At 45.6% G+C, this 27,293-nt stretch overlaps 1 protein-coding gene across 2 annotated transcripts; it reads left to right on the top strand.

Annotated features, from left to right (window-relative positions):
- The first annotated feature begins 2,342 nt into the window (after positions 1-2,342).
- CDT1 (chromatin licensing and DNA replication factor 1) lies at positions 2,343-27,054 on the top strand. Of its 2 annotated transcripts, XM_085856666.1 has the most exons (11): positions 2,344-2,619; positions 2,893-6,269; positions 7,467-7,601; positions 7,719-7,794; positions 9,712-9,830; positions 12,313-12,458; positions 12,611-12,714; positions 12,870-13,055; positions 25,558-25,707; positions 25,857-26,058; positions 26,207-27,054. In XM_085856666.1, the coding sequence occupies exons 1-11, from the start codon at positions 2,410-2,412 to the stop codon at positions 26,371-26,373; spliced, it is 4,872 nt and encodes a 1,623-aa protein (XP_085712792.1). In that variant the 5' UTR covers positions 2,344-2,409; the 3' UTR covers positions 26,374-27,054. The 2 variants fall into 2 exon arrangements, with proteins under 2 accessions (XP_085712791.1, XP_085712792.1); XM_085856665.1 differs by having other exon boundaries at positions 2,343-6,269.
- The last annotated feature ends 239 nt before the right edge of the window (positions 27,055-27,293 follow it).

Genomic DNA, 27,293 nt, shown 5'->3' with positions numbered 1-27,293 from the left:
GAAACTTTGTTGAGGAGGATGGTTAACACCACAACAAACGAAGAAAAGGCAGGGACCGTCGACAACTATTTCGGGAGTGTATTTACCCTTGAAGATCTCCACAACTTGCCTACATTGACACACATGCTTGATGGATCAAACTTGAACAATGTTCCCATAGCAGCATACAGCGTTGAAAGGAAGTTGAGAGGACTAAAGAGTAGTAAGGCAGCTGGTCCAAATATAATACCCATCCATGACTATTGAAAGAAACTGCAAGCTCTGCAACACTTCCACGAATCTTCAATAAATCACTTGAGGAAGGGATCTTATCAGAAGCATGAAAGAAAGCAAACAAAACACCAATCCACAAGAAAGGTAACAAACAGAAGGCTGAGAGGTACAGGCCTATTAGCCTTACATCAGTGGGAGGGAAAATCCTGGAAAGTCTTGTGCGGGATGCTGTAATGGAGTACATGGAGGTCAACAACCTGTTGACTACCTACCAGCACAGTTTTACACCTGGCAAATACTGTGCAACTCAGCTCCTCACCATTGCAAATGAATGGACTAAACTGCTCGATGAGGGAAAGCCTATCGATACAGGGTACCTTGAATTCAGACGTGCGTTCGACAGTGTTCCACATGAGAGGCTACTCATGAAGCTGGCTCTCTATGGAATCCAAGGACAGATCCCAACCTGGATTCAAAACTTTTTGACTGACAGGGTCAAACGTGTCATAATCAATGGAGCTGCATCTCCCTGGATTCTGATACATAGCGGATTACCGCAGGGAAGTGTGCTCGGGCCGACATTGTCTGTAGCCTTCATTAATGACCTACCATCGGAAATGCAGACAAGGGAATAAATATTCGCGGATGACACGAAGATCTATGAACCCGTATGTGATGCTGCAGACCAAGAAGCTCTCCAAGCAGACCTGGACAGAGTGGACGCTTGGGCTGACAGATGGCGACTCCCTTTCAACGAGTTAAAATGTAAGATCCTCCATATAGGTAGGAGTAATTCTCGTGCCAGGTACACGATGCGAGGAACTGAACTGCAGAGTACGGCTCCAGAAAAGGATTTGGGAGGGGTTGTTGATGACGAGCTGAATTTTCACCATGTCTCAACTTTTGTCAGCAGGGCATACCAAATCCTCGGGATTATTAAGAGGACCTTCATCCACCTGAACATCAGGACCTTCCCTCTGCTGTTTAAGACTCTTGTTCATCCCCACCTGTAGTATGGTAATTACCTCTGGCACCAGAGGTTCAAACTAGATGCTGATGAGGTTGGAAGGTGCAAAGAGGGCCCGCCAAACTCATCCCCGGTATTTGCCATCTCAGCTATCAACAGAGGCTAATTGAACTGAACCAGAGAAGAACAGGGGACATCATCCTGGTGTACCAGATCTTACATGGAATGGTTAAACTGGACCAGGATGACCTCTTTACCAAACAACACAACAGAAACAGCAGAGGACACTCTTTGAAGATCTTCAAAGAAAGGAGCCGTCTCGAAGTCAGGAAATAGTTCTTCTCACATCGATAGTGGATGATTGGAATAATCTTCTGCAAAGTACTTCAGAAGGCTCCTCCAGCTGGACTTTCAAAACCAGCCTTCACATGCATTGGTGGGGGGGGGGGGGGAGATCCAAATTACCCTGAACCCTCACTCATGCATAATTATGGTGAAGTTTACAGGACATGGTGACCAGTAGCTACAGTGAGGGGGAGGAAGAAGAAGAATAGTAAGAAGAAGTAGAAGAAAAATATGAGGAAGAAGAAGACGAAGAAGTGGGAGGAGAATAAACCGGAAGCACTCAGAGGCATCCTTCGACCCGAAAACGGCCTCTACAAAAAAAAACAAATAACCGCTTTGCTCATAACCTTTCCAGTCTTATATACAGTTCAATGGTGCTCATTGAACGAGATATTGATGGAAACTAAAATGGAGTCCGTGAGCCACGTGACCTGACATTTCCAACACAGTCACGTGACCAGACAGTATCGGGATTCTCGGCTGGAGACCCGCGACCAAACTGATAAATGTTCCACATTATCGGATTGTTTACACAGTTCATTGTATTCTTATTAATTCTCTCCATTTCAGTTACTTTTCTTTTTCATTCTCTCGGGACAGTAATCTGACCATGAAATGTAATACAAGAGAGATTTAAGGGCGGTGTATAAGTTTCGCTCATTATGTTGCTTCTGTCGATCTTTTTTTTTTTTTTTTCTCCGTGTAAATTTAGCTCGACGACAAAAGTAGATAATACTGAAATCATTTCACCAGAATTTGAACAAATAAACTACTTTACACTTTGAGGAAGTCAACGTCAGGAAACTATGTATCTCGACGGAAATACGTCAGTGGTTTGGCGGGAAAAGTGGGCTTGTGCGTTTGCACCGAAGGAGGCAGTTGTTATGGCGCAGAGGTCGATTACGACGTATTTCTCTGGTTGTAAACGTAACGATAGGATATTACCTTCAAAACGGAGAAGGTTACATGGTCATGAGGTGAACTATGCGGTGAAAACAGCAAGATGTGCTGATGAGGTAAACTCTGTGATGAAAACAGTAAGGTTTGCTGATGAGGTGAACTCTGTGGTGAAGACAGTAAGGGGTGCTGATGAGGTAAACTCTGTGGTGAAAACAGTAATGTGTGCTGATGAGGTAAACTCTGTGGTGAACATAGTAAGGGGTGCTGATGAGGTAAACTCTGTGGTGAAGACAGTAAGGGGTGCTGATGAGGTGAACTATGCGGTGAAAACAGCAAGATGTGCTGATGAGGTGAACTATGCGGTGAAAACAGCAAGATGTGCTGATGAGGTAAACTCTGTGGTGAAAACAGTAAGGTTTGCTGATGAGGTAAACTCTGTGGTGAACATAGTAAGGGGTGCTGATGAGGTGAACTCTGTGGTGAAGACAGTAAGGTTTGCTGATGAGGTAAACTCTGTGGTGAACATAGTAAGGGGTGCTGATGAGGTAAACTCTGTGGTGAACATAGTAAGGGGTGCTGATGAGGTAAACTCTGTGGTGAAGACAGTAAGGGGTGCTGATGAGGTAAACTCTGTGGTGAAAACAGTAAGGTTTGCTGATGAGGTGAACTCTGTGGTGAACATAGTAAGGGGTGCTGATGAGGTAAACTCTGTGGTGAAGACAGTAAGGGGTGCTGATGAGGTGAACTCTGTGGTGAAGACAGTAAGGGGTGCTGATGAGGTGAACTCTGTGGTGAACATAGTAAGGGGTGCTGATGAGGTAAACTCTGTGGTGAAGATAGTAAGGTTTGCTGATGAGGTAAACTCTGTGGTGAACATAGTAAGGGGTGCTGATGAGGTAAACTCTGTGGTGAACATAGTAAGGGGTGCTGATGAGGTAAACTCTGTGGTGAAAACAGTAAGGTTTGCTGATGAGGTAAACTCTGTGGTGAACATAGTAAGGGGTGCTGATGAGGTAAACTCTGTGGTGAAGACAGTAAGGGGTGCTGATGAGGTAAACTCTGTGGTGAAGACAGTAAGGGGTGCTGATGAGGTAAACTCTGTGGTGAAGACAGTAAGGGGTGCTGATGAGGTAAACTCTGTGGTGAAGACAGTAAGGGGTGCTGATGAGGTAAACTCTGTGGTGAAGACAGTAAGGGGTGCTGATGAGGTAAACTCTGTGGTGAAGACAGTAAGGGGTGCTGATGAGGTAAACTCTGTGGTGAAGACAGTAAGGGGTGCTGATGAGGTAAACTCTGTGGTGAAGACAGTAAGGGGTGCTGATGAGGTGAACTCTGTGGTGAAGGCAGTAAGGGGTGCTGATGAGGTGAACTCTGTGGTGAAGGCAGTAAGGGGTGCTGATGAGGTGAACTCTGTGGTGAAGACAGTAAGGGGTGCTGATGAGGTAAACTCTGTGGTGAAGACAGTAAGGTTTGCTGATGAGGTAAACTCTGTGGTGAAGACAGTAAGGGGTGCTGATGAGGTAAACTCTGTGGTGAAGACAGTAAGGGGTGCTGATGAGGTAAACTCTGTGGTGAAGACAGTAAGGGGTGCTGATGAGGTAAACTCTGTGGTGAAGACAGTAAGGGGTGCTGATGAGGTAAACTCTGTGGTGAAGACAGTAAGGGGTGCTGATGAGGTAAACTCTGTGGTGAAGACAGTAAGGGGTGCTGATGAGGTGAACTCTGTGGTGAAGGCAGTAAGGGGTGCTGATGAGGTGAACTCTGTGGTGAAGGCAGTAAGGGGTGCTGATGAGGTGAACTCTGTGGTGAAGACAGTAAGGGGTGCTGATGAGGTGAACTCTGTGGTGAAGGCAGTAAGGGGTGCTGATGAGGTAAACTCTGTGGTGAAGACAGTAAGGTTTGCTGATGAGGTGAACGCGATGGGGAAAACAGAAACGTGTGCTGATGAGGTGAACTCGACGGGGAAAACAGCAAGGTGTGTTGATGAGGTTAACTTGATGGGGAAAACAGTAAGATGTGCCGATAAGGTGAACTCAACGGGGAAAACAGCAAGGTGTCTTGATGAGGTGAACTTGACGGGGGAAACAGCAAGGTGTGTTGATGAGGTGAAGGCAGAGAGAGAGCTTCGAGTTGCTGCCTGTGGGTATGACTTTCCTGGTGTTGCTACAAGGTCTCAAGTTTGCAGGCGGAATGAAGACGACGGTGAATCTGAGATAAAAGGTGAAGAAGGTTCGTGTGCTTGTCAGCGGAATGAGGAGGGCAAGGGAATGAAAGGAGGAGAAAAGGTATGCAAAGGGAAGAATGATGTAAAAGGTAAAGCACTTCAGGGTTTGGAGAAGTCGAAAGTAAAGCCAGATGAGGTGGAGAAGCAAAAGATCTTTATAAAGGGAGAGATAGTAGAGAGCAATACGGATGGACGTGGAGGTAATGAAATAAATCGGCCAATTGTAAAGAGAAGAAGAAACAAAAATGATCGTGAAAAGGAGGACGGAATGGAAGAGGAACGTGGGATTGTTGAGAAGAGTGTGGATGTGCAAAGGCCTGCAGAAGCAAAGGAGAAAAGGAATGAAACGAATGTGAATAAAAATGTAAAGAGGACGTTGCTACAGGCGAGTGATAAAAAGAATAAGAGGAAAGTAATGGTTAAAACGATGAGAAAAAAGAAGGAAGGGAGGGAGCGAGGGAATGTGGCAGGTGTGATTCCCTGCATTGAAATTGGAGGAACAAATCTCAAGGAGGTCGAGAAGACTGTGGAAGAACTCGTTGGGAATAAAAAAGAGGAGGTAAAGAAAAAAGTCATGGCAAAAGAAAGTGGAATTGAGTGGGGTCATGAAAAGGTAGAGGAGGTACATGGAGAGTCCTCTGCTCAAGGCGAAGTGGTGGAAGTGCGTGGAAATGGCGAAGGGAGGAAGGTTGAGGAGGATCCGGACTGCATTGTCTTCAGTGCTGAGGTGACGTTGGCAAAGGAGAGGAAACCGAGGAGAGGTACAAAGCGTGAATGCGGACGACAGGTTCCGGAGAAACTAACGAGAGTCCGAGTCGTCGGTCGAAGGTCGAGGAACGAAGCTGAAGCTGAGACGATGTCGTTGGAGGACTCGCACGGGACAACTCCGACGAAGCGCAGGATATCGTCATTGTCCTCCGTTCATGTCCACGATATGGTCAAAGCCAAGACTGTTTCTCCAAGCAAAAGGATCTGCACTTCCTCCGAACGTGGGACAACACTTCTGATTAATGAAAGTTTGTTTGGATTAAACAAAGACCTTGATTTGCAAGGTGGAGTACAAGATGTGCAGAAAGGTTCTGGGTGTTGCCAAGGTATTTCATCTCCTTCCGGTATAGCGGATGGAGATCATAGTTTGCAGAAACCACTGAGGCTGCTTCGAAGCGGCGCTCTTTTACACCCCGAGATGGCTATTTCTGGATCCAGGAAGACCTCAAAAGGACATCTCTATGATGGGTCTCCCAACAAAACTAACCAAGATGTGGAGGAAAACCCAAAGACTATAATGCATTCAAAGAAAGCTCTGAAGATCGATGGTTGTCTGCTTACGAGTCAACCCACTAAAGTTCGACAGGGTGAACCGGTGGTTTACGATGACGTGACCTCGATCGGCAACCTCCCAAGAACCGCCACCCGATCGTCACCGCCAAGCAGCACGGTTGTCCTTGCTGCCGATCTTCCCGCAACTTCCACCAAAGTTACAGATGTGGCTGTTCCCTCCTCTCTAAGTTCAATGACCCCAAACACTACTCCTGTCGCAAGGCCAACAACATGTAAGGAAGGGTACCAGCCACCTGGTGATCCTTCACCAGAGGTGATGAAAGACTGCAGTAATCCCAGGTGAGGATTGTTATGGTAATGAGGATCAGGAGAGAGATTTATATATTTCTAACCCTAACCCTAACCCTAACATTTTTCGTTAATGAAGGATTGTGCTTTCTGTGGTGGCCCCTATTGATGTGACGGGACATTTTACACTTGGTCTTATCTCTACCCTGCGCGTATGTACATAGCGCCAAGCGGGGTGAAACAATTGGTTTACCACTCTACCCTATCCTGTCCTGTTCGGTCTGTCAGTTGGGACGGACAGACAGACAGGGCGAGGCCGTCGGTCTTTGATCGAGGAACTACCTGATTCCAAATGAATGTTGTATTTTGAGCATGAATAGGAAAACAAACCTGTAGTTTATCACCTTATCAGCACTTTGACTGAATTTGGGAAATTGTACGGAATGTCGCCCCGATCACGCATCCGCACAGAGGAGCAAGGTAATTTTTGTATTGTCTGCTCGTCTTGCAGTCAAACAAAATTGGAAATCATTCCAAACAGAAAATTCACTGTTTTTAACGACGTCATCAAGGACACGTACAACAGGCACGAATAGCTAATGTAACATGTTAAATAACGTGGTGTAAAAGACGGTGCATCAACGGCGGTAAATTTCCGTAAATCCGTCAAGGGTTTTTTTTTTTTTTCTTTAACATCCTTCAGAATCTTTATTTTATTTCAATTGAATTGGATATTTGAACACCGAAGGACACAAATCATCGCCTTGGTGGCACTTCCAAAAACCTCCAGTTTATCAGTACTTGGAGAAAGTATTCCGCCATTTTACGCCATCTCGACCAATCACGCTCTCAGCGTTGAGGAATATCGAGATTTAGACAAAATGGAGACTTGTAAGAAATCTAGATCATCCTCGGAAACACAAAGCAAATGTTGAAAAGATCCTTCTTGTGTCCATTTTCTGAAGACTGCGTGGGATTAAGGAGTTCGATGGCCTCTCGAGTTCACGGGGGTTTTGGGGGATTGCAGATAAAAAGTGGTTATTGAATACTCCTTGACCAAAGGCAATGTATAATAATTTCCTGTAACTGTCTCCTCAATTTGGGCTTTATAACGAGCTATTTTGCGTTTGTCCATCTCACCTGATCTCAGCTCCTGTTGCTCATGCTCCCCTTTTTTGTGATGTGGCTTGCTACGTTGCTTGATGCTGCGGTTTAAATCTGATTCTCAGTGCCATGATTCTTCTTTAGGCCGTCGTGTGCTGCCGGCGGATCATCGGAGGCGCTCTTAAAAGCACGTCTTGTGAAGGCCCAAGCATCCCGCCTGTTGGCCGGCCGACCGTCGGGGTCTCGGCAACACGGGGAGCAAGAACAACCGAGTATTAGGTACGTGTTTCCACGTTCAATAGCTTCATGAACCTCATGAACAAGATTTGGGATTTTTCTGAGGCTGGTTTGGCACGGGTCGGTCCATCTGTGGTGACTGTTGTCATGTCTTTGTAGGCCTTTAGAGCCTGCTTTTCGTCGATTCCACCACCTCATACAAGACACACCACCGGGTCTTGAATTGCCGGTCAAGGTATGATTACATTCATTATTGTTAATGTCCTACTGCCTTGGCTCGACGTGAACCCACACCTGAAACGTGTGTGTAACTTGTCGTCGCATGAATTCTGACATGGCATTGGTGATAACGTGGCACAATGGTATTGTTACGGCTGTGGAAATTCGCAGAACACCATACAGGTCCTTAGTTCAGTTAGATCGATAAGTCTGTGTTCAGTTAGATTTCCCCACCGTTGTTTAATGGGAATGATTCGTGTTAACAGGGCTGTGATCCTTTGAGATAGCCGTTTTTCTTTACTATCGTTATTTTGGACCAACCACGTTTCAACTACCACAACCACATTCACAATGCCACCATCACAACAGCCATGATCGCCTCAACCACCAACCTCACCTTACCACCTTCCCCGCTACGCCAACTGCCGATCCCCTTCTCCACAAACCAAACCACAACCCTTTATTGGTGGCGCGCGGATTTTCCCGCCTGTTTTTTCCGCACGCCGATCGGGGACATCGTTCGTCATTGGTCGGTTCGTGGAAGTGAGGCGCTGGAGATAAGGAACGCCCCTTTTCTCGAAGCTTTCCCGCAGGAGCTGGAAGGGGGGCAGAGCGATAAACAGGGAGGAGCGAGGCGTTGGAACTGAGGAATATAAGGGCGCGCAGGACGCCAGGTCTGGGTCTTTGTGGTGGTTTCGTCTTGGTCTTCGGAGAGTCTCGGGTTTGGTGGTTCGGGTCGAGTCGGTGGGGAGTCCGGCCGTGGCACGGGGGACGCGGATGGGAGGCGCCGCTTTGCCAGCTCTGTCGCGCACGCCTGCGCATCCGTGTGGAGAGTGTCGGAGAGAGCTCGCCGGCCCCGTGGAAGGCCGAGCTCAGCCGCAGCTGTCCTAGCTGCCGTGGGGGACAGACGTCGCGACTCACCCACCATCGCACCACGAGGGTGCAGGTAACCTGCAATGGTCTCGTGGGGCCCGTTCGGTCATCCAGGCTCCACGCCATAAAGGTCTACCGACCCTGTCTGGCACCCTCGTCTTTGAGGGTGGCCTTTTCCTTTCTTTTGAATGAATGTTGGTGGCACCGTGTCCTGTAAGTAAAAACTGTTAAGTGACTAGATAATTGCTGATAGACGGTCGTAGTGCTTTCACCTTGCTCGTGTCTTTGTCCCCGGCCCGTGCATGATTGTTTTACTGTATAATTGTTTTTCATTGCCTTTTTCTGGTATACGTGCTGTGTAAAATAAAAGTGCTTGGTTAAACGTACCCCGTTCGTTGCGTCCTCCTTTCTCCCCATTGAAATGCCATCTTGCATTGCGGAATAATAGTTGGGTTGCAAAAATACCCGTTAAATAGAATCGGATCCGGCGAGGTCGGGCGATAATACCCGCTCAGTTATCACTGCAGAACGGAACGGACCGCTAGAGCGGTTCGTGTCCAAGCCGACCTGCGCCGAGGTACGGTCTCCCGGTAGGCTACCCGCGCAGGTACTTAGTTATATCGATATTCGTCAATTGACCCTATTTTGCGCGGGTAGAAAATTGGCTAGGCTGTGGAAGGGTTGAAGACCCACCCGTGACAGGGTTCCGGCGTTGTTCCGGAAGGTCACGACTGAATTGTCCGTCCGGTGGGCGAGGCGGCTGCTATTGGGGAAACGCGGTCGATCGCACGTCGGTGGGCGCGAATTCCTAACTGTATATTAAGTCTTTTACTCTTTATTTCTCTTTCTTTACCTATCTGTCTTAGGAGAAGTGAATTCCTACAGAAAATTTTCTGTAAGGCTCACTTGGCTGCACCTGGATGGGTTTGAGGGTGGAGGAGTAGCATCTGAAACCCGAATCCTATCCAGGTTCCTCATGATGTCTCCATCTTTGCTTATTCGGGTTCCTTCTGATGATTCCAATGCAGTATTTGGTCTTCTGTTTGATTATGATCTACAGTACAAGCTCCTCACAGAAGTGTTTCACTGTTTGGACACGGCTGTGGCCATGATGTACAATCGGGCAGAGAGAGCAACTTTCTCAAAGGCGCAACAAGCTGTTCAGGAAATGCTCCGACGGTATGCATCTCATCATTTATCACTTCCTAAATCTATACCACCAACCTATATAAATTATAAATCAATAATCTATATCCTCTGTGTTATACCTCCTCCCCCAACCACCTCCTTCCATCTCACACCTACTCCCCCAACCACCTCCCTCCATCTCACACCTACTCCCCCAACTACCTCCTTCCATCTCACACCTACTCCCCCAACTACCTCCTTCCATCTCACACCTACTCCCCCAACTACCTCCTTCCATCTCACACCTACTCCCCCAACCACCTCCCTCCATCTCACACCTACTCCCCCAACTACCTCCTTCCATCTCACACCTACTCCCCCAACCACCTCCCTCCATCTCACACCTACTCCCCCAACTACCTCCTTCCATCTCACACCTACTCCCCCAGCCACCTCCCTCCATCTCACACCTACTCCCCAACTACCTCCTTCCATCTCACACCAACTCCCCAACCACCTCCCCTCATCTCACACCCAGTCCCCCAACCACCTTCCTGAATCTCACAGCTACTCCCCCAACCACCTCCCTCCATCTCACGCCTACTCCCCTAACCACCTCCCTCCATCTCACACCTACTCCCCAACCACCTCCCCCCATCTCACACCCACTCCCCCAACCACCTTCCTCAATCTCACAGCTACTCCCCCAACCACCTCCCTCCCTCTCACACCTACTCCCCCAACCTCCCTCCATCTTGCACTTCCTTCCTCACACCTTCCTCTATCTCTCAACTCCTCCTCAAACCTCCCCCCTTTGTCTCATACCGACTCCTCCAACTACCTCCCTCCATCTCAATTTAACGCCATGATAGATTTTTATTTATATACCAATTGGAGATGGAGCCACTTGCAAAAATGACTTTCAACATCTTTTTTGAAGCATCATTCAAAATGGCTGCCTCTGCGACGAAGTTATCACTCCAATATTCGCAATTTCTCTGTCTTAGAAGCTTTAAATCATTTGAAAAAGCCTCAGAATTTTAAAAAATGGGTTTTGAAGGCTTCACATCACCTAACCAGTGTTCTTGGATGAACGTGCCTGACGGTTCAAAAGGTATCTCTACCCAAACAACGATAATACATGAATTTTGTCATCGGCCTCCATGTGTGGAGCCTCCATGTCTGCATTTTGATCCATGAATCATGTCTCAAATTGACGAACACTGATAATCGGTCAGAAATACATTCACGTACTTGTTCATTGCCGAACTGATACTCTTTTATCTCATGAAGGTATCAATTCCTTACCGAAAAACGGCATTAATTATCTCCCAGCACTGGACACAGATCTGGCATCTCATTCACTGTTGACTTTGGCAATCACCACTGCACTTACAAGGTGCAGTGCACTTCAGTCCAGCTCTGAAGCATTTGCAGTTCCATCCTCATCCTTTTTTTGCATCCACGGTGCAGCAGCTCCTGCCAAAAGTGTGAGGCTTGGGGCAGTGCAATTCCATGCACGGCAATGAATTGAAAATGTTCACCGGCGCCAAACGCTGCCCGTAGCTCTGTCGCTGGACAATGGGCCATAGCAGCCACGACAGAACGACGACGTCTGTGTCGACAATCTTTATGAGTATTCTCTCATTGTGGCAGGAGGCATTTGCCAAATGAACCATAATTACCTCTGCCACCGAAGGTGGGAGGACGTTATGTTTTCACGTCTGTCTGTCTGTCTGTCTGTGTTTGTTTGTGTGCAGGATATCTCAAAAAGTTGGGGACGGATTCGGATGAAATTTTGTGGGCAGGTTGGACGTTTGACAGACGAAATTATTAGATTTTGGTGAAGATCTGGATCCGACTACTCAATTTTTTTAAAAAAAGTGATTCTTCACCTTTGATAGATCGGGCCAAAATCGATATATAGCCCGATATTTCAAGAATTTATTTTGCCTGATGTGTTCTATTGGATCAGGCATTGCGTGGTGGATCTATGCACTGTACCGAGTGCCCTTCTAGTTCTGGTCTGTGCCTCTTCGTGGCTGCATGGTGAAAGTGCAGATGTATTACGTGAGTCCTTGTAGCAGACACCCTTCTCCCAATGGCTTTGAGGAAAGCCATTTTCATACGCAGACCTCCAAGCAGAATTACAATCTGAGCCAATGAATTTGAAAGCTGGCTCCACTGACTCCACAATAAAGTCCACTGGTACAGGCAATTGCCATACGTCATATAAACACTTTCAAAAAGTACGGATAAAGTCTTTTGCCCGAGTGGCTCCATATCTGAAATCGTTCATTTAACCATAGGGAATAATTGTGCCAAGTTTCATGTTTGTGGCATGATGTGCACAACTCGACCCCAAATATGCGTATATCCGCCGGACTATACTGTGCTGTACAAATTCTCTCCAAGCTCCCTTTGATGTATCCCACCTCACTGCACCTTCCCTCACCAATTATAATGAACCGACTACTTTCTCAATTGTTTCACGTATCACATTTGATCCCCTGTCCCCACTACCTACCTGTAGTCGTTTTGATGAGAAGCAGCTCGGGCAGATCCGATGGTTGCTTCCAGACGCATTCTCTTTCCGCCAAGAGCTGCTTCCTGCAGTTCGTGGCTCTGGTGGTCCCTCTCGTAGTTATCAACTCACCTTGGAACCCAAGTTACTGTCGGGTAAGAAATAAGATCCACAATTTGCTTCTTTTCAACGGCCCTTTGTGCAACATTTGTAGATGTGTTGATTGTTGTGGAGCCATTTGAAAAGGGCGATCACTCTGACTTGGTTGGCTGTGGTCGACCATTATTTTTCATCTTGAATTTGACAGAGGACGGGGAAGATTCGCGACCGCATCTGTCACCTAAACGTCTGATTGAACGGCGTCGAGCTTTACACTCCCACCTGCTTTCCATCACAAAGGGTCATCACAAGGTACGGCTGATCCTCTGTCACTTTGTGATAGCCCAAGATATTTAAACGAGACGTGATTTATGCATAGGTCTCTTGATTTGGTAATCAAGATCTATAAATAACCTTGTATAAACTTTGCTTTCTTTCTGCCCCATCTCTGTAAACCACTCCTGTAGACCTTTCTGACTTCTTTAACGCCCCCAATGGAAGAGCCACCAGGCCTTTCACGCTGGCATCCACGATTCCAGCTGGATTCCCTGCCTGATATTCCAGCAGCAGATCTTCCTTCTGCGCCCAACATCCATCGCCCGACGTCAGCCCGTGAAGCTCTGGCCCTCGCTCGCGGCACTTTCCCACCAAAGGTGAGCAACTGGAGGATATGAGGGTAAGGGTTCGTTTAGGTCATGCCTGCCAAAAGCTCTGTTCTTAATTACAGGCCTGCCTTTGCCTGGTAGAATTGGCTTGATTGTGGAAATATCAATACAGAAACTCCCATCGCTGTGGAAATTCATCCCATGTTATGGAACTACTGTTACCAGTATAACAACAACATGCTCATGGAATCCATTCGAATGATATGCACCATTATGAGTACCTTACATCAGCTGAACCTCGTATTTCTCTACCCTTCCTGGTTCTATCTACCCATTCATCCATCACTGAGTGTGATCGTAAGACATCATGCTTCCATTTTGATATGGACAAGAGCAAAGCGGATACAAATGTGTGAACTGTCAGCCTTGTTTTTATGGGTGCAGAGAACATTACTGAAGTTCACGTGAGGCTTCAGCCCGTTGTAAGACCCCACGGCGACGTCGAGAATACATCATGACCCAACCTTGTTTTTGAAAGAAACAAGGGATTGTGAAAGTGATTTTTGTCTGAAAGCAAAAACCTTAACTGACACAGTCGATGATTCAATGCTGCCCTCTGACCCGAGGGATATCCGGTGCACCGAAAATGAATTTCATTTGAATAAGGTTTTGATTGACATGATATAACATTTCAGGAAGGTTCCAAATCTTGTGCAGCCAAACCCTTCGCTCTCTGTATTCCAAACTGCTCCTGGACTCTGTCTTTTGCACCTGAGAAGGTGGAGAAGGTTCTTTTAACCCTTGACTCTGACTGTGCTACTGGACTGGATGGCATAAGCTCGCGTGTCCTAAACATAGGGGCAATACCCCAGGGCGCTCACCTGTTAGCAGCTGGATAAGATAACCAGGGAACCACTGGTAGGCATGGATGACCCACAAAATATGTAATGGAGAAGAAAGTAAATACCCATGGATTTTTTTTTTTTAGATCCTCATGGAGGATCTCTAAGTCTTACTCGCGTTGTTGTTCTTCATCTTCTTCTTGTGGACTTTTTTGTTTCACAGCCTACAGTTTTCATCGAAACTTCCTGGAACTTGGTATATATATATATATATATATATATATATATATATATATATATATATATATATATATATATATATATATATATATATATATATATATATATATATATATATGTAAAAATACCCTGCGCAGACAGTAACCATCTCCGATTTTGAAAATTCCTCCTAGAAAAAAAGTTATGACGTCAAAATATCTCCGCTAGTGGTAATCGCCTAAAAAAAATTATCTCCGAAACGAGGCAAGCTTTTTGAATTCTATTTGCGGGAATCGAACAGGGCATTAGCAGAGATGAATTACCACACATGTGATACATCACTATGACGTCGTATCAATTTTTATGACGTCATTCCTATTTTTTGTTTCACAACCCAGAGTTTTCATCGGATCTTCGTGAAACTTGCCATGTATATGCAGAAAGCCCACGCGCAGACAGTAACCATCTCCAATTTTGGAAATTCTTCCTTGAAAAAAAGTTGACGTCATAATATCGCCGCTAATACCATTATCTCAAACTCGGCAAACTGTTTGAATTTTGTTTGCGGGAATCAAGCCGGGCATTAGCACAGATAATTTATCGCAAACCTGATACATCACAATGACGTCATATTCGTTTTTATGACGTCATCATTAAGAGGACGAGGATCTTAGCTGATTTAAGCTTGTTTATGCAATAAACACACTTTGGTACACCAAAGGTGATGAAGTAAAGTTTCATCAAAATTGTGTTTGTCGTTTCTGAGAAGAAAGTAAATATCTCTTTGGGGGAGGGGTGGGGGGGCACAACCTCCCCGTAAACTCCCTCCGTAGACCCCCTCAGACCCAGATTTTTTTTTTTAATGCCGTGAACAAACTTTGTGCATCTTTGAGGTAGTGTTATTCTTTTCTATCTTTATTTTATCAATAACAACCACAACAACAACGACAACCCACGGCCGCGTTTGACGGTGATCTCCAGCACGGTCGCGTTTGACGGTGATCTATAACATGGCCGCGTTTTGATGGTGATCTCTAACACGTCCGCGTTTTGACGGTGATCTCTAACACGTCCGCGTTTTGACTGTGATCTCTAACACGTCCGCGTTTTGACGGTGATCTCTAACACGTCCGCGTTTTGACTGTGATCTCTAACACGTCCGCGTTTTGACGGTGATCTCTAACACGTCCGCGTTTTGACGGTGATCTCTAACACGTCCGCGTTTTGACGGTGATCTCTAACACGTCTGCGTTTTGACGGTGATCTCTAACACGTCCGCGTTTTGACGGTGATCTCTAACACGGCCGCGTTTTGACGGTGATCTCTAACACGGCCGCGTTTTGACGGTGATCTCTAACACGGCCGCGTTTTGACGGTGATCTCTAACACGGCCGCGTTTTGACGGTGATCTCTAACACGGCCGCGTTTGACGGCAAGATCGGATCAAAACGGCATTACCCTCTGAAAGAGCTGGCCAATGGAAAGTGAGAGGGGCGGAGCCAGCCGGGGGTGAAGGGTCGAAGGTAAAAGAGCGAGCACCCCCCGGACCGGATCGTTGGAGAGAGTCTGGAGTCCAGAGTCAGAGAGTTGGGAGAGCGCTTGAGTTGGGCGCTGGACTTCGTGGCTTGCGGTTGGCGATGGGAGTGGAGAGACGTCCCGTTGAGAGCTGGAGAGTTCGGAGTTTGGGCAGTTGGTTCGCTGGGGGTTTGCCGGCGCAACCATGAGGCCTGAGTAGAGACCCATTCACTCCTCCAGCATGTCGTCGGCTCGACCAGGCCGCAGTGGAGGCCGGCCGACCAAGGGAGCCAGTCGGAGCTCGGGGGTCCAGGCACAGACACCGAGGGTCGCCGAACCAGGATCCAGCGAGTCACCACGTGGGTGGCCAGGTAGCCCGCTCAGTCTCTCTGAGCCCCTTCGGTCATCCTGGCTCCGAGCAATTATAAAGGCTCACGAGCCCGGTTCTTTCTTTCTGGGGTTTTGGATGAAAGTCTGTGGTGCCTTGTCTACCGAAGTGGAACTGATGAAGTGCATGATTGTGTACTTAACAAATAGACATCGGCTGTAGGTTTTTTGCTCGTGTCCTGTCCCATTCCCCCATTCTTTGCATATGTGCATTTAAAATAAATGTCCCCTTTTTGAATGTTAACCTGCTCGTTGTGTCACTTTCTGCCATTGACTGCCATGATGCGTTCGGAATATTAGCTGGCTGATTATAAGCCGATAAAACGTACATTTGGTGCGACGGGACTTGGCGATATAAAACCGCTCGGCAATCGCATACGGAACGAGCTGCTTAAGCGGCTCGTTTTCGTGCAGGTCCCGTCGAGGTATGAACTCCCAGCATTGCTGTCCGCGCGAATAATTAGGCACATCGACAATTCGGCGATCGACCCTGTAGCGCGTGGACAGAAGAGTTGGCTGGTTTATGGTGTGTTAAAAACACCCGTAGCTGGGTTTCGGCGTTGATCCGGAAGCTGCGACCAGATTGCCACGTTCGGTGGGCGCGCGCGGCCGTAATTGGGCTGAAGGCGGTCGTCCGCATGCCGGACGGGCGGAAATCTCGAACAATATATTTATATGTATGTATATGCATACATATAAATATATATTGTTACGGTCCGGTGATCGGCCGCGAACTGACCGCTCTGACGGAGCCGCAAGTCGAGTCGGCCCGACCGATCGCCCAGAATATAGATCGCCGCCCGGATAACTCCGAGGCCGACGTGTCCTTGTGCAAGAACCGAAATACGCCAATGGGCAGACCACGTGGGGTAGGGTCGATTGCCAATCTTCAATTTACCTAAATACCCACGTGATCCAATGACCAGGGTATTCCACCCTCGACGGACTCGTACGGAACAAACCGCTTAAGCGAGCCTGTCCCGTGCGCGATTCCGAGCGGCTTAATCGCCGAGAACCGTCGGTCCGAATGTCCCCCTTTTACGGCAAACCAACGGCTTTCTAACTACCAATACACGAAATGCTCAGTCAATGAAAGAATCGACACGACGAGCTGAGAATATTTAACAATTGGGGTATTTATTAATAATAATGGGGAACTAGGGAAGCACGTAAGAGCAGAACTATACCGACTATACGAAATGCAATGCAATCATTCACAGCACACAAAGCACTTAACAATTCTCTACTTATTAGACGGGCCCACGGACACACACACACACACACACACACACACACACACACACACACACACACACACACGAAATGGTGGCTGATGCCTTTAATAACTGACTCCAGCTCGGAGGACAGATGAGCTGCAACCCAGAACCTATCTAGAACCTCTCCACCTCGTGTGGTCTTCAAGCTGTTCGGACTCAGGCTCCAGCGAGAGCGAGCTGGATCCAATCGCCGTGAGCTGCGATCCTTCCCGAGCTCCAGCGAATCCTCTCGCGTTTCCGAACACGTGCTGGTGAGACGAGGCGCCGATCCTTCCCGTCGATGCGTCGCTATCTCGAAGAACCACCTCCAAGATGAGGCCGATGAGTCGAACCAAGCGGAGAACAAAGAGCTCCACGATCCAAGAAGAGCCAGCCGAGCAACCTGCTCAACTCTCTTCCGATGAACAAAGCCTCTCACAACACTAACCAAGAGCAAGAAGCCACCACCAGCAGCTCGAGCCGAGCAACCAGCTCAACTCTCTCCCAATGAACAAAGCGAGGACCAAGAACTCCGAGCCGAGCAGAACCCGAAGGCCTGCTGAAAAGCCAGGCCGAAGCAAAAAGCTCTCCAAAAAGCGTCCAAAGCAGAAAGCCTTCAAAAAGCCTCCTCCCTAACCCAAGCCAAACCAAAGCAGAAGCCAAAGCTCTACTGTAAGCCAGCCCGAACAAAGCAGAGTATGCCTTTTTTTTTTATTCCTATCCGCCCCCTCCCCCGCTCCCGGCGTGACTCATGCCCTCGTGATCCATCCCCCGCTCAACCACGGGTGGGAGGGAGTTGTTGACATCATGAATCACGGGACGGGAGGGCTCTTCTTCCTCTTCGCAGAAGAGGGGGAGGGGCGTCTCCATTGTGTTATGATCGCTCCCGAACTATTGAATTGAATCGTGCAGCGCACTTAATCGATTTCTGCCCATTAAACAATGGAAGGTGAACTATCCAGGGAACAAGCACTTATCGATATAACTGACTAAAGGAACCTGAATGTTGTGTGCAATCGAATTCCCAAATTCGTAACACTACCCCCTCCCCTTTTTACAGACTCGTCCCGAGTCGTCAAATTTTCGTGTGACCAGCATGTTTAAGTTTTCCCCTAGTACGTTTTACCTTCGGATCCCTGAGTGCGACATTTCTTTATACGTGTCCCAAAAATAAATAACCTAATGCGCTGCGTAACTAACAAAACAAACTCTCAGACTCATTCGGACAACTTAACTGAAATTGCCGGCGCAAAAACAAAAATGCAGGTGGGGTTCAACTTGTCAACAATTTTCATTTAACTTATCCATTACATTACACTAACCATGGCCCAAGATCTGTGAAAGGGGAAAGGCAAAAGTCATTGGTGCATGGGGAATGGATGGAGATGGTAGCAAAAACAAATGAACATGATGGATGCACGGGCTCCCTGCAGGGCAGTCATTGCAAAACTGGATGATCCTGGCGCACATGGTGATTGATGGACACAGGGGAAAACGCAAACAAAGGCTAGCAGGCATGGGCTCATGGCAGAGGCAGGCAAACTAGGCATGGCAAGGCAAGCCTATGCAGAACAGGCGGCTGCAGCACAACAGGCCGGCAGGTGAAGCTGGCCAGCCTCTGGTGTGGTTTCCCTCTGGCAATCGAATTCCCAAATTCGTAACAACATATTTATGATTAGACGCACCTCCTGACTGTTATTGTGAGCATCGCCGAGGATTATGTCTCACACGGTATAAACTGTCCTCTTGATTGAATGGTTTGCACAAGTGGAAACAATCGTCTGGGTGGCAGATGGATAGTTGCTTTTTTTTTGCAGATTATTCGCTTTTACCGTGTGAGACATGATCCACGGCGATGCTCACCAGAACAGTCAGGAGGTGCGTCTGATGTATAAACAACGAATGTGGTCATAATTGTTTAGATATTTATTGCTATGCTGTCCTGATGAGAGCAAACAAGCCCGAAATCCGGATAGTTGGCTCCGTTTGATGTGTAACTGATGTTGACCATGTAATCTTTGTTTGACAGTCACCGAGCTGAGGCCTCTGGGTTGGAGATGATGCTTTGGTGTAGGACTTTGTCCAATGGGGATTAGGGGAGTGCTCGTCACACTCCATATAATGTATATATATATATATATATATATATATATATATATATATATATATATATATATATATATACATATATATATATATATATATATATATATATATATATATATATATATATATATATATATATATATATATATATATATATATATATATATATATATATATATATATATATATATATATATATATATATATATATATATATATATATATATATACATATATATATACACCAGAGATGTCAGGATAAGTCAATTTTGAAGAAACTGAAAAACAAGGTTTCAAGACTTTGGTGGACTGTTTAATAACTGTCATAGATTTCTTTTCCAGTAAAAGGAAGAGTGATCATTCGCCGATCAAATTAAGCATGTAGCATTTGCCAAGCTTCTGTGTTATTTAATTTAAGAGCAAAGAACGAATCAATGTTGCAAACTGACATCACTGGTTATTCCCTTGTTTAATAATTGCCATGCAATTTTAACCCAGGATGTGTCGCAAATTCATGCTTGTTGGTTATTAGCATACATTACATGACTGGTGATCACAGATTATTTTTTCCAACATTAAACGGTCATTGTTTTTTTTTGTTTGATTGGTGCTCAACGCCATACTCAAGGGTATTTCGCTTATATGACGACGGATTCTCCATTTCTTACTCCGTACTACTTCATTTGATGGAAAACCGGGAGGAAACCAAGGATAAACCACCCCCGCAATAGCCGAAGTCACCTCATGTGACACCCTCATATACCTAAGCAGGTTGATTGGGCAGTGGGTATATCGAATGAGGATGGGTACTCAGACGCGCTAACCATTAAGCCACGCGTGGGTCCCATAAAAATCACAATAAAGGTTTGACCACGCTTGAACCACGATATGCACCAACTACGGAGCCCATGATATAACCAAATAGGCTATTGTAGTGCTCAGAATTTATGCTGTGAAAGTTTTACAACCTTTAATTTTTTAGTTTCTCAACTCTGAATATTATGGTGGAACAGTTAACATGAATGAAAGGGAGATAACCAGGAGTAAAGTACTGACAACTCTGGGTTTCTGCTTGTTCAGCTTTGACAACACTTGTTTTTTCATTGCACGGCTAAACTTTATACCATATAAATTATGTGACACCCCTGGTTATTTGTTAAAGTAATATTGTGAGAGGAAACCTTATATTGCCAACTATTGGCAGGTGCAATAACCCTGAAATTTATAAAAAGTGACATCTCTGGTTTTCCCCTTGTGGTCTATATATATATATATATATATATATATATATATATATATATATATATATATATATATATATATATATATATATATATATATATATATATATATATATATATATATATATATATATATATATATATATATATATATATATATATATATATATATATATATGTACAGCTCTGGAAAAAAAAAAATAAGAGACCACTTTAAAATTATCAGTTTTTCTGGTTTTACTATTTATAGGTATGTGTTTGAGTAAAATGAACATTTTTGTTTTATCTATCTATAATTCCGTGTGTGTGTGTCCGTCCGACCGCTGTTTCTCGACAACCACTGGTCCGATCTAATTTAAACTTCCCAGCTATATTGCTGGGGACCTGAGTATGTGCCTTTTCAAGGTTTGATATTGCTACAGGACCGGGGGGTCGACCGTGAGCACGACCGCTAGATGGAGCCACGAGCCGGCTTGACCGATCGCCTGGAATGTAAAGGTTGTCGCCCCGGATAACTCCGGAACTGACGGGTCCCCTATCGGACCGATCTTCGCCAATGGATAGGCCACGTAGGGTCGATTGCCAACTTCAATTTACCTAAGTACCCACGTGGTCTGACTACTGGGGAAGTTCACCCTCGGCCGACTTTGTCCGAATCGAGTTCACCCTCGGCCGACTCCGAGCAACAACTCAGCTGCAAAATGGTAGGCCGCACAAGCCCACAGAATGGGACCGCCAATTGTTGAAGCGCATCGCATTGAAAAATCGTCTATCAGTTGCAACACTCACTACCGAGTTCCAAACTGATTGGAAGCAACATCAGCACAAGCACTGTTCGTCGAGAGCTTCATGAATTGGGTTTCCATGGCCGAGCAGCCGCACACAAGCCTCAGATCACCATGCGTAACATCAAGCGTCGGCTGGAGTGGTGTTAAGCTCACCGCCATTGGACTCTGGAGCAGTGGAAATGCGTTCTCTGGAGTGATGAATCGCGCTTTCCTACTTGGCAGTCCGACGGATGAATCTTGGTTTGGCGGATGCCAGGAGAACGTTACCTGCCCAAATGCATCATGCCAACTGTAAAGTTTGGTGGAGGATGAATCATGGTCTGGGGCTGTTTTTCATGCTTCGGACTCGGCTCCTTAATTCCAGTGAAGTGAAATCTTAACTCTACAGCATACAATGACATTCAAGATGATTCTGAGTTTCCAACTTTGTGGCAATAGTTTGAGGAAGGCCCTTTCCTGTTTCAGCATGACAATGCCCCATGCACAAAGCGAGGTCCATAGAGAAATGGTTTGTCGAGATCGGTGTGGAAGAAGTTAACTGGCCTGCACAGAGCCCGGATCTCAACCCCATCGAACACCTTTGGGATGAATTGGAACATCGACTGAGAGCCAGACCTAATCGCCCAACATCAGTGCCCAACCTCACTGATGCTCTTGTGGCTGAATGGAAGCAAATCCCCGCAGCAATGTTCCAACATCTCGTGGAAAGCCTTCCCAGAAGAGTGGAGGCTATTATAGCAGCAAAGAGGGGGGAGGGGGGGAGGACCAACTCCATAATGATACCCATGATTTTGGAATGAGATGTTGGACGAGCAGGCATCCACATACTTTTGGCCATTGTGCGTGCGTGCATTCCATAGTACCTCTGCACTAAATGAAATCCTGCTGTACAACCAGTACAGTTGCATCTCTTATTTTTGAGGAATGAAATCTTGCATTTTCAGGGTGGCTCCATGGAGCAGCCGTTCATTTTGAAGCGCTAGCTTGCACACGATGATTTTCATTGTAAAATGTAAAATTGGGAAATAGAAATGGATACATTTACTTGAGAAAATGAAAAGTGAGTGTTCATGCAAAATGAGAGTGAGGGAATTGATCATTAAATTTGTTGCTAGGGTGTTGACCTTTTTTTGAGATGTGTAAACGTTACTGTAACCAAGGGACGGTATCTCTAGGTGTTCCTCGTGTTCAGCTTTTGTATAACTCAACGTTTTTGGCTGTTCTGGTAATATATGGTGCTCGTATTTCTAAATTTATTTTGTTTACACGTCGTGTGCGAGGGGCATGATTACACACAAAATATCTCATCGAACGAGAAGGTCTTCATTTATGTTGCGTTTAAATAGTGAGCCGAGGTCAAGTATTTTATCCTCTTTGTAATTATTACATTGTAATTACGCCCCTTATTGTCGTTATTTTTTTTATTTGTTGTTTCTTTCCCCACAAGAGGCCCTAAATTGCAGCTATTTAACGAGCTATTTAATAAGTACCTAAAGGACCTTGCGGAGCATTGGGCCTTTGAGGGTTCGGGGAATTGTCCTGCTTATCTGAGATGACAATTTATTATTTTCCTTAACTTCGAGGCAAGCCAGGCCTTTGCCTTTGTAAGATGCTGTACAAGTGTCACCTGTAAACAAATGAGATGGTTGGTCCTTGCAAAGGGGCTGCATGCTTCGCAGTGCAGTGCCCCCAACTGCGAGCTGTGACTAACGTTATAGTTACCTCCGCCACCGAAGGTGAAGGAGGTTAGGTTTTCACCCCTTTCTGTCTGTTTGTGTCTGTCTTTGTCTGTTTGTGTGCAGGATATCTCAAAAAGTTGTGGACGGATTTGGAGGAAACTTGGTGGACAGGTTGGATGTGTGACTAGGATGAATTGATTCGATTTTGGTGAAGGATCTGAATCCGGATCTGGATGCGATAATTATTTAATTTTTAAAGTGATTCTTTACCATTGAGAGATAGGGCCAATAACGATATGTAGCATGATGTTTCAAAAAATGTATTGGGCCAGATATGTTCTCGTGGATCAGGCATTGCGTGGCGGAGGTATGCGCTCTACCGAGTGCCCTTCTATTTTCTACATGAACATTGTTTAGTCGGGTTTTGAGGTTACAAACACAACTCGGTCTAGTTACTCCTTTGTTGGGGGAGGCATGAACTTGATCTATACCAGACCGAATTGATTAACTCAAGTGAACAAATGCAGGGCTGGTAATGTAGCAATGAGCATGGTCCCACCAGCTTGGATTGGGAGCTGTGATTGGACAATGGACCATTGGAGTTCTGCACGCACTGGTTTTGTCGAGACGTTGGACACTGTGACAGTTACCATACTTGTGTACTCCCAACACTCATCAAGCCATTGTCGTTGTCATTGTTACTGTGCTGTGATTGGCCGACAGTGGCATCAGATGTTTCCACACGTGGCACACAAAGGACAGGATTGAGGAACTGGTTCTTCAATTCTTTGTGGATTCCTCCTACTCTTTTGCTGCTTTAGCATTGCCCGCCACAGACTCGATAACCAGCCCCCTCCATTCAGCGTGGTAATTAGTGACGAGTGATGCTCTTTAAAGTCAAGGATCATCGAAGAGCAAGCAACTGGGATCGACCATTGTACGGACAATGGCACAGAGCAGCATGTGGACAAAGGGAACGCAATGATAAACACACAATGCTTGTATAATGTATATGCTCCTCAGACTCGACAATGTAATCTACGAGCAGAAGCCTGTGGTTAAAATATCACGATGTAAAAAAAAAGGAAGTCTTGTCGAATTGCACTGGTTGAAAGAGCTCAAAAATGGGGAGATAATATATTTCTTAACGGCAAAGAAAAAAATATATATTATCAGGAGTAATCAAGGCAGCGGTCTGTTGATTATGCACAGTCCAGGTTCAAAAGATTTTTTTATTTTCCTGTCGGTTTGGATTAATTTAAGGAACTTTTACTTGATGTTTTTTTTTTGTCTCTGAGGAGCGTTTCCGTGTTTCAGGGTGGGACAACCAGACAGACAGAAAGACAAACAGAATTAGCGTAATAATTGTATATATAAAATTGGCGAAGTACCCGTGCTATGCATGGGAGGCGTTGGGCATCCCTGGACAGCCACTTCGTGAAGGACTTGGGCAAGAAATGGCAAAAGTACAAATGCCGAATCCAGGAATATCACCGTTGAAACCCCTCACATAATTTTCTCATTCTGCTTTAAACTCAACCTCTCGATGTTTTCATTCAAACAACATTATTCCAATCACAAATTAATACAAAACCATTAATGTTACAAAATCCAATATTACAAACGCGTGAGATAAACGAAGATGAACGACATTCTGAGGTTACATCAGGATCGGAAGTCAAAATTATTATTGTATTGAAATTGAAGATAATGAAGAGGGAATATCGTGACATCACTGAAAGCAACTGTATAAAGGATAAAAATGGGAGGATTTTCTTTGTTGATGAAGAATCTGGAAGGAGCATGTGGAATCCATCATGAATCAGGAAAATCGGTGGGATGGTTTAGTGGAAGCTGAAGGAACGGAGGGATTTTGCCGACCTCGAAAGGATGAGACGCTGAGTCAACCCCACCTGCTATTAATTCAACAGCCGAGCAGGATTTGAATTTGGGACCCAAGGAACCCAGGCCTGTCACACTCACCATTAAGTCAACATCAGGTGTGAAAATATTTCACATCACATCATATCACAAAATAAATTATCATGCTCGCACAAGAAGTTCTTCATAACATGTTGGATGTGAAGTGCAGGGTTTTATTGTTCTTCGGTGTTAAAGGCTCATGGAGGAGCTTGTGCATATGCTATCTCACATTACATGTAGGATGATGTGAGGAGACGTCTATATGCGTTCGACGATGGAGTGATCAACGCAGTCGGTGAATTTGAAGCTGGAATCACAGCATTGTTTGTTCAGATGGGAATATTAAACAAACCAACCCCAATGATTTGGTACAACCAGGTGTATATGAAATGGTAAATCATTTATCGACCACGTGGTTGGTACTTTCTCCACCAGACAGGTCATGCATTCCTGATTCTCATTGTGTGAAGTAAAATGTGTTTCGTCCTCGAATTTTTGTTTGCATTCATAGGCGTATTCATAGAAACACCTTTTCACCCTCTTTTATTATTCTGCACACCTCCCCCTTCCCCTCTTCCCTGCCCCGCTCCCAAGATGGAGCAGGCTTTGCTCACTGTTGCTGAACAACAATCTGATAAAGCGGACGAAAATGGACGAACAGCTACTGCAGTCCCAGGACACCAGACGAAGCCACTTGTTACTCCATCTGCTCTAAGAGGTGTCTCTGAAGACCTGTTGGCCAGGGTCAGTGGTCCTTCTCGCGGCTGCCAAAACCATCGGCCCGAGCTGTGCCTTTTCATGCTGCTGCTCCTCTATCTTGAAGTGTTTGTCTATCCAAAATGCCCATTGTCGTATGCTCAAAGGCTCCGTTACCCTACTCTGTCTGCGTGCAGATTCGAGCTCGCGAGGCTCGGAGGATCGAGCTGGAAATGACGAGGGGACCGGTAGACACGGCTCGTCAGGCGATGCTCGCGAGACTGCCGGAAATGGCGCGAATCCTGCGAACAATTTTCGTGGCCGAGCATCGGCCCGTTCTCCCGTTTTCTGTTGCGTGCAAACGCCTCACCGAGAGTTACGGATTTGGTTTGGAGCAAGGTGCGGAGCGAGTGCAGCCAACAGGCAATTCGAGAGGGCATCGATTATGATGACTATTGTCGGGCTTGCCCCATTTCCGACAAGAGTAAGAGTATAATCAGGTTGATTTGTTTGTCGATTTTTATTTTTCTTGTCTGACTGTTTCCAGACGACTTGGATCGTCACGTCCGCCTTCTTGCTGAGGTGCAGCCTACCTGGCTCACCGTGCTGCCTCTGCGCTCTGAGCTGTATCTGCGACTGGACCGTGCTGCGGATCTCTCCGCGGTTACACTCGCTCTGCAGGAACGGCTGCGTCGGGAACAGCAAGTCAAGTAGCCCCGATTCTGACGGCCTTCCATTCGCAACTCGATTTTTCTGTCCAGCGAAATCTGCACAGGCCTCATCGTTTTAGTCGATCACATTGCAGATGGTATTGTGATTTATGAGTTTTGACAGAAACGTTATATTTCTCAAAAGAAAAGTATTGTAACACATTTAAATGTCACTCGTCTTGCATTGTTTGCACAGATTACTATTTTATTTCTCACGAAATTTGAGCCATTACATATTTTGTACCATAAATACACAGTTTGTAGATAAAACCAAGTTGTGCAGTTTCGACTTAAATAAATGTGTGATGCAAGTTAAACGTTACATGCACTTGATTGCTTTCAGGTGTTCCATATTTGCTTCCTGGGATTGTGTGATCACCTCGTTCATGAACTAGAATGATCTGGAACTTTTGTTGGGAAGTCCACCCTTGAAGCGATTATTATTATTATTATTATTATTATTATTATTATTATTATTATTATTATTATTTTTTTTTTTTTCTGTTTCCAATCTATGATTGAATTGTGAGGTAAAATTATCGTAAAATGTATTGATTATTGTATGTCATTACATACCATCTATCAAGGTATTGTGGCTGGCAGGTAGGCTTTCAGGGCTGTGCGGTGCTTGTGAACGGTCTCGCCTGGGTTTGAATCCTGACGCAAGTAAAAACTCACTCTGGTATTTTGCATGCTCTGTCGATCTATCAGGTATAAAACACACCTGTGAGTGTGAATGAGATTATATACAAGAGGTGTTGAGGAGATTTTATTTGTTAAAAAAAACAAACGATGTTGTGTTCGCCGAGTCGTCCCAGTTGCCCTGTTCTAATCTGGCAAGTCGCTTTAATGTGACCGTTGCAGGGTCTTCCCCACCGGATCACGTGTCTAAAAGCCATGATACCGTAGGGCTTGGATGTACGA

This window comes from Eptatretus burgeri, chromosome 15 (genome assembly GCF_056783735.1).
Source record: "Eptatretus burgeri isolate ZD-2024b chromosome 15, Ebu_testis_v1, whole genome shotgun sequence".
Lineage (NCBI taxonomy): Eukaryota > Metazoa > Chordata > Myxini > Myxiniformes > Myxinidae > Eptatretus > Eptatretus burgeri.
This window is presented reverse-complemented; position numbering and strand designations above follow the sequence as displayed.

Bases quoted from the DNA above. Each gene is read 5' to 3' on its own strand.
- CDT1 (XM_085856665.1), top strand. From the start codon at position 2,410: ATGGCGCAGAGGTCGATTACGACGTATTTCTCTGGTTGTAAACGTAAC. The intron at 7,795-9,711 runs GTATGATTACAT...TATGATCTACAG, and splicing joins GTCTTGAATTGCCGGTCAAG to TACAAGCTCCTCACAGAAGT. The intron at 12,459-12,610 runs GTAAGAAATAAG...TGAATTTGACAG, and splicing joins GGAACCCAAGTTACTGTCGG to AGGACGGGGAAGATTCGCGA.